At 38.0% G+C, this 7,991-nt stretch overlaps 1 protein-coding gene across 1 annotated transcript; it reads left to right on the top strand.

Annotated features, from left to right (window-relative positions):
• The first annotated feature begins 4,675 nt into the window (after nt 1–4,675).
• Nucleotides 4,676–7,363, top strand: LOC142131534 (ribosome-binding protein 1-like). Its single transcript, XM_075194405.1, has 4 exons — nt 4,676–4,700; nt 5,475–5,623; nt 6,304–6,426; nt 7,085–7,363. Exons 1-4 carry the CDS (start codon nt 4,676–4,678, stop codon nt 7,361–7,363), a joined length of 576 nt encoding a protein of 191 aa, XP_075050506.1.
• Nucleotides 7,364–7,991: the final 628 nt, after the last annotated feature.

Here is a 7,991-nt window from a genome sequence, read left to right as displayed (position 1 = left end):
GTGCTGAAAAGTGCTGGGGCACTTCCCAGACATGCGCTGTGCCAGCCACCTCCGTGGTCCCAGTACAATGGGCCAGTGTCCCTAGGACACCTGCATGCTGTACCAAAGTGTATACATCAGTAAATAAAACGCACACGTTTTTAAAGTAAAATGTAATCGAATAACTCCCAGAACTCTTGTCCACTACTATATTATATAATAATATCTTCCATCTTTGTTCTATATCTCTTGTAATCCACTGGGAGGAAAAAACAAACACATAGTAGCAGATGCAACTGCTCGCTAAGATTGTTTGGCTGAATGATTGTGACTTGGGGTGACCGAGAGTCCCATAGAAAAGTAAAATGTTTCTTTGCCCACACTGTGGCATAGTCGGTCATTACCCTGGTTCCTAGATTATTATCAGATGTAATAGATGCACTAATATAATGCATCTAGATTGAAGTCATTGATTATTTTGCTGCCACTCTTTCACCACCAAAAAAAATAAAATAAATCTATTGTGAAAGAAATAACCCTTCCAGAATATTGGGAGGGCATGCACAGATAGATGCTGGTATATAGACTCTGTTTATAATACACAAATGATATTAATAAATGTTCCGGCTCATAATATATGTCTAAATGATGAGTTCTGATGCCATTGCTTAGAAGTGATGCATTATGATGTCATCACTTCTGCATTCATTAAGAAGCCATATGAATTATAATGAATAATGCAGTGTTTGCTGTAAATTATATGCAGTTGCTCACCTTGGTGTGACCTGTATAAACACACTTGCTGGCCATCTCATGGAATGCCTAGGTGACCTCTCATACCCTTATTTGATATATGGGACCCTTACAGTAAAGTTGCATTATCCCATATATTAGATCTAATGTACTATTTTGAATTGTTAGTAACTACTGCTCTTGGCAAGGTTACTGACATTTCTGTACATTTATTTATACTGTATATAACATTTTGTATGTCATTTATTGGTTTTACCTGATATACTACTAGCCTTTACTTTTGCTCATTCTTATGGTGTTTATTTTGTATATGCTGTATGTGAATTATATGCCCAATATTACTTTCTACTATTATACTGTGGTACTTTTTCTTATTGATGTATGAAAATGTTGCTAGATTTTTACTGCATGTCAGTAAATTGGTTAACTGTTGGCAACTATGATTGTATCTTTTTATCCATGTTTATATTGTGCATTATTCTATACAATATGATCTAACGTCATCTTTTATTTAATATTATTAAGAATATCGTTTTGTTCATAGCGCCTGACTTTTCCATTACTGGCAGTGTCCGTGCTCTCATCATTTGGGTCCTCTATGCTGTATGGCTACAACTTAGCAGTGGTCAACTCCCCTTCTGCGGTAAGAACACAGACTGCTGCGCTAACAAGCGAGTACCATATATACTGGAGATGTGAAGGTTTTAAATAAGAACTTTTTTGTTAATAATTATTCTAGATGCCCGCACTTTTCTCATATCAGATAAGGTCCAACCTTCAAAAGGGCTGCACATTAACTGTAATTTCAAAATAACTTTGGCACGCACCCCCCCATAACTCATCCCAAAATGCACCATATGCCCAACTGCCCCAAAATTATATCAGATGCCTTTCATTGGGATGCCTTTTGCTCCATTTAGGTACAGTCCATGGCATAAACTCAATAAGAGCAAATAAACCAAAGTAGTTAAAAAAACACAGTTCACATATTTGTTATGATTGAAAAATGAAATGCTCAGTACAGATTTCACAGCAATACTTGGAGACCCTAAACGCTAGCTAGACATAGCTCAGCTCTCTCAAGACCAGCCAGCTTACCCAGCGTTGATCTCCGTGCACAAATGATATAAACAAGCTTTTATACCTGATACTCCTCCCCCAGCCTTAGCTTGATGGACAGGTGACACACCCACCTTCTCTTTATAAGGAAACGCCCATCACTGGCTCTGTAATTCAAACAGACACACCCTGTCTGTTTGCTGAGAGGAAGGATTTCAAGTCATGTAAGTTAAACCAAATTTAAACTATTGCTTTTCATACATAGGTCTTTACATTCAATCTAGGTGTATTACTGCACAAATGTTTTACTCTACTTCCCTGCTTTCTCTGCATATTGCCAGCTAAATGCCTCCTTTTGTTACACAATACAATCATATATTTTTGTTCATTTTTATTTTACTGTTCTATTTTTATTATTAATTTAAAATTGATATATAGCAGACTGTAATAGAGCAGATGTTGTTTTTAAAACTGTAAGCTTTGTATAGCTAAATTTCTTAAACGCTGGACATTATTTATCTATAAGAAGCACCTATCTTGCTTTTGTTACTTTTGTAGACACAGCTTCCATTGGGAAGCATTAACAATTGACTTGCTGAATAAGGCTTCTCCCGATTGCCAGGAGAACCTACTCTTCTTAAACAATCAGCCCATGTTCATATTTAGAGATTGTTTCTGCTGGTTGGGATAATTCCTTATGTGCCTGTCCAGTGACCTTGGTATGTCAGAGAAAAAAAACATTCGTCATAGATTGTCACATGACAAAGTGAATCCACAATGGATACCACAATGTTAGAAAATAGAAATGTAAAAATAACATAAGCCATTGTTCTCCCAGCACAACCTTTACAATGGCCATCACACTAAAGATTGGCTTGTCAGATTTGTTTTACAGCAAACTAAAATATGGAATGAAATTGGAATGAATACATGTTTAAACAACTGTAAAATATAGTGTCTTAAGCTTGCTCAGAATAGGCAGAATAGGCATTTCTTTTGCCCAAAATTCGCAAATCACTGAAAAATTAAATTTTTTTAACATTCTTCTTGTGAATCATGGTTTGCATTAATTTCCTTCAGTTTTGTGGATCACAGCTTCAGTTGCCTCACCCACTTCTTATTTGTATCTCTGGTGGGCAGCAGAACACAGAGTGAAAGATAGGGAGGGTGGTTAAAAGTTCAAATATAGGTGTCTTTTTTTTATTTCATCTTGAATACAATTTTTCAAATACCCTAGAACAAACCCAGAAAGATAACTAACGGTTACGGCATGCTCAGTGCAAAATTCACTGTCCTCGTTACCTACAGATCATATGGACTTCATGAAATCACCAGTAAATTCCAGATTATTGTACATTTGCACATAGACCCTGCCGGAGCCTATACATTTCTTTTCCTGTTGCTGACCACAGCTTGTTTACAGGTCATGCAAAACTCTGAAATCCTTCGCTTGACTGCTGTTTCTCCTATTCTCTCAATTCTGCAAATTTTGCAGTTGAGAAAATCAAGTACAAAGTAATAATTTGCAGGCCCAGTTGTCGTGATTTCAAATTAATGTGTTGACTCCCATGAAGCCACCATTCAGCCATTGCCCCAGGTTCCAGTGCAGGAGACGTTTTGGGCTAGCACTCAGTCTTACCCATGTTTGGCTCAAAGTTTCCTGATTTTTCTAGGTGAGGTCCATGATGTAATCCACAGATCCGCTAAAGCTGGGTTTGATGCTCACTTTACTGAAGGAGAAGACCAAGACCAAGATTTATCAAGCAGAGAATTTTATGGCGGGTTTGAAAAGTAGAGATTTTGCCTAGGGAAACCAATCAGATTCTAGCTATCATTTTGTAGAATGTACTAAATAAATAATAGCTAGAATCTGATTTTCAAACCCGCCAAAAAACTCTCAGCTTGATACATTTACCCCCTGGTGTGGCTGGATCACTTATAAATAACTCATTGTAAAAATGTATTTTAATTTGTGCCGCAGTGCACTGCTGTATAATATTGAAAATGTACTGATTTGTTATATAATGTTGTATTTCTGTATTGGAAATCTATTGATTTCTGATGCAGTAGCCATATGTTGGAGGGAAACTGTTTTGTAACTTCTGAAGGCAGGCTAATTGCATGCTAATTAAGTATTTTTTATCTCAATGACCAAGACCTCTTTTAGCTTGAATTACATTTCCATCCTCTGTAGTTTTCATCCTGTGTTTTAGAACCTGTCTGAAAATACAACCAGCAAGTAATTTAGCAAATCACAGATCGATGTAAATTTTGTTAAAGTTTAAAACTACGTTATCTCAAGTCTAAAGAATATTACATCCTGATGCTAAATATCTGATGTAATATCTCAGACTTGTGGTGCCACGTAGGAATGCGGCTGGCTTACCCCTTGCCAACATGTGTCAAAATTTGTATAAAAAGAGCCCTGTTTGACCATGATATGGTATTATAGCATCTGAGCTTCTAGAGATCGCTAGTATGTCAAATTAGCGTGTAAATGTCCTTGTCAGGACTATTGAGCAATAAAAGATCTCAGTTTAAAGATTCTGCGTGAGACTATTACCTTCCCATGCTAGAAATCCATGCAGTGGAGGTCTATTGTGGGGTGGCACCAGAGGACTGTGCAGACTATGACGTGGGAAAAAGGGCCCTCCATAAGCACCATGTTATTACCCTAGAAACCTACTGGCAGAAGTTTTGGGACTTGGCTAAAAGCCCTCACATCATGAATTTATAACAAGCTGCAGCAGTTGGCAATTAGATGGATTAATGGATCTGGAGCCAAGTCCTTGATGAATTAGTGGACTTAATTTGTAGAGAACAGTTTCACCACCAGTGCGCACCAGAAGTGAAGGAATGGGTATTAAACTGTAACCCAGCAACCATGAAAAAAGCAGCCCCGTTGGCCGGTCAGTCTAGCAACCAACCCCAAAGGACTGTACAAACAGGGGAACACGGTCATCTGTTCATCATTTCCCGAAGCCATAAAACCCATAAAACCCATAAAACCTTCTAGTCCTATCCCTTGAAGTTATCAGAGACCACCGGAGCCCTGGCTGGAGAGAGATTGTTATGGCTGAAGGAAAATCGATCATCTGAGAATGAGCTGTCCCACAACCCAAACACCCCAGACTCAGGCCTGTAATCCGAGTTTTAGAACTCAACCGAGAAGCGTGGCAGTGAGGAAAGTGACTCAGTGGAGAGTGTCACTTGTTTGAACAAAAGACCCCCCTAAAAACATGTGGCAGAACCTGCAGCCAGTCCAAGTGGGACCCAGGCAGAGCGAAAGACTTAGAGACTCAGGGGTAAATGTATCAAGCTGAGAGTTTTCCAGCGGGTTTGAAAAACCAATCAGATTCTAGCTATCATTTATTTAATACATTCTACAAAATGATAGCTAGAATCTGATTGGTTGCTATAGGCAACATTTCCACTTTTCAAACCCGACGGAAAAGTCTTAGCTTGATACATTTACCCCCCTGTCTCTTAACTCTCAGAAAAAAATATAATTTTTGTATATTCTTTACTTTTTTTCTTTTTTAAAAGAAAACTGAACCTCCAGCACTTAGCTATCATAGATCGGATATAAGACTATGCTGTTCTTCAGCTCGTGATTGGCTTTATGTACGAACATCAGAGTATAACTCTGACAGTGACCTTCATGTCTGTCTTGTATTTTGCAGTTGCTAATGAATTGGATGGTGCTCTTTTCCTGCCGTACAAGACGCTTGTTTCCACCATCAGCAGTATGGCTTTCAGCGAAGGAGAAGCGCAGAAGCTTATTGAAATATTAACTGAGAAAAATGGCATCAAGCAAGACACATGGCACACAGTACTAGAACTTTGTTATTTTCTACATTGACAAGTACAATTAATGACTTAAAGAAGATTGTGCTTTGTGTGATTTTAGAGCCCTCTTAGAAAGATAACATTATGACATGCCTATTTTTTTCTTGATGTGTAGCCTACCCTTTTATTAGTGACAAATCGGCTGACACCACTGTTTGTAGGTAGCTAGAACACTTTAAAGGGTATATTTACTAAACTTTTGGCTTGAAAAAGTGGAAATGTTGCCTATATCAACCAATCAGATTCTAGTTATCATTTATTTAGTACATTCTACAAATTGACAGGTAGAAGCTGATTGGTTGCTATAGGCAACATCTCCACTTTTTCAAACCAGCAGTTTAGTAAATCTAGCCCTAAGAGTTCAAAACAGATTATATTACTGGAGCAGTCAGTGTGCAGTATTACATAACTATTTTATTGTATGTTTTGTACTCTGTGGCATGAAACTTTTGGCACTTTAAATTTATAATGTTTTTGTAAGCTAGACAAGTTTTTGATAATGTTGTTTTGCAAAATAATGTTAACCATACAGACCAACCGTGCCTAAAAGTGAAAAAGGTGTATATGAACAGGGATTCCCCTTTTTAGTATTGTTTTGTTGAAGGACACAACATCTCAGAGTGATATAGGTTAATTGTTTGTTTTTTGAAATCATATTTTCAGGCCACTCAGAAGGGAGATCCAGTTACAGCTCTAAAACGGCAGCTGGAAGAGAAAGAAAAATTACTGTCAGCGGAACAAGAAGATGCAGCGGCTGCTAAAAATAGACTACGTGAAATTAATAAGGTGATTCATTGTGGAACATCTAACAAACTGCATAATCACAAATCGCTTTAATGATGAGAGCAATAAACCAAGAAATGTGCTCACAAATATATATGGAAATGTTTTGAACAGTCATCAGAACGTAAAAAATGTTTGAGTTAAGGCAGTAAGTGTGGGATAGGCCCTGTTTTCACACCATAGACTTTCAGTCTACAAACAGATACTTTTTTTGTATTAAGCCTTTTAGGCCCCTATATACTAATGTCCGCATTTTATGAAAGATAGATTTCAATCCTCGTCGCATAGATAAGGATTGAGCTATCTTTCATATTTATTAAAACACCTACACAGGAACAGCAGTTCCGAAAAACTGCTGCTCCTCCGAAGTAAAGAAACTTGCGTATCACTGCCTCTTCTCATGCATTCTGGATTGCGATCTTGTTTCCTCATTACAATCCCTGTGTGCATGAGCCGACCGAAAACCTCGGGCATGGGCACAGAGACCCTTACTGTACAGCATTGACTGACGAACCTGAGTCATGTGACCGGGAGTGATCATATGATCCCCTCCACACCTGCGCTTATCTTCGTTGTGTGCAGGATTTTTGAGAGTCTGAACTTCTCGTTATCTGTATATAGAAATTTAGTTGTTCCATTTTTTCTTTATATTACATTGCAGGAATTGGCAGCTGAGAAAGCCAAGGTAAATAGCGTTGAATCCAAGGCCAAGGAACAGATACTGTCCCGGGACCAGGAGATTAATGCATTGCAAGCCCGAATGCAGGCCAGTTACAAGGATCATGTGACGGAGATCCAGCAGCTACAAGGAAAGGTACAGTGCTATGTAAAAGTGATGGGTATTATGTGTAACACAGAATCAAAAACAGTGGAACTTTCTATGGAATCATTAAGCATTTTGCTTACACAAGTCCAGCAGACCACTCAATGTTCACTTTAATTTTAAACATATCCACTGTGCTATAAACTTGTAAGCCTGTGTATAGTGTAGTGTACGGGTTTTTGGGAGTAAGCTATAGTCTATGACCACATGCACCCTAGTGGTTATTTCTTATCCCATAAACGCCACCCATCCTTCCATTGTGACTGCCAACTGCAGTAAAACAGTAACGGCAATCTAGTCCTTATAATATTGTTAATCCAGATTAGAGATGGTCACTGACCCCCGTGTTTTGGTTTTGGATTCGGTTTTGGATCTGGATTACCGTCGTGTTTTGGTTTTGGTTTTGGTTTTGCAAAACCGCCATTGCGTGTTTTGGTTTTGGTTTTGGTTTTGTTTGGTTTTGTTTTGCTATTTTTTGGGAAAATCCATGTTTTTGGGCCTAAATTAACCCAATTTAGTGCTCCAACTGTTTTATAGACAAGTAATCTAATTGTTGAGGTAATAAATCATCCAAAAAAACAGTTTAATTCTTCGTTGGTAGGCCTATTCTACACACAAAACAGATTGTCTTCCTCTCCATCTATGCATATTGGCAATGCAGCCATCGTCTTTGAATGTATATTACACCCTACACTTATAGTTAAATATGTAAAGAAATGGAAAAAGCCAGTTTGGTTTCTGTCTC

The sequence above is a fragment of the Mixophyes fleayi genome, unplaced genomic scaffold (genome assembly GCF_038048845.1).
Source record: "Mixophyes fleayi isolate aMixFle1 unplaced genomic scaffold, aMixFle1.hap1 Scaffold_35, whole genome shotgun sequence".
Lineage (NCBI taxonomy): Eukaryota > Metazoa > Chordata > Amphibia > Anura > Limnodynastidae > Mixophyes > Mixophyes fleayi.
This window is presented reverse-complemented; position numbering and strand designations above follow the sequence as displayed.

Bases quoted from the DNA above. Each gene is read 5' to 3' on its own strand.
- LOC142131534 (XM_075194405.1), top strand. From the start codon at position 4,676: ATGAAAAAAGCAGCCCCGTTGGCCG. The intron at 5,624-6,303 runs GTACTAGAACTT...TCATATTTTCAG, and splicing joins AGCAAGACACATGGCACACA to GCCACTCAGAAGGGAGATCC. The intron at 6,427-7,084 runs GTGATTCATTGT...ATTACATTGCAG, and splicing joins GACTACGTGAAATTAATAAG to GAATTGGCAGCTGAGAAAGC.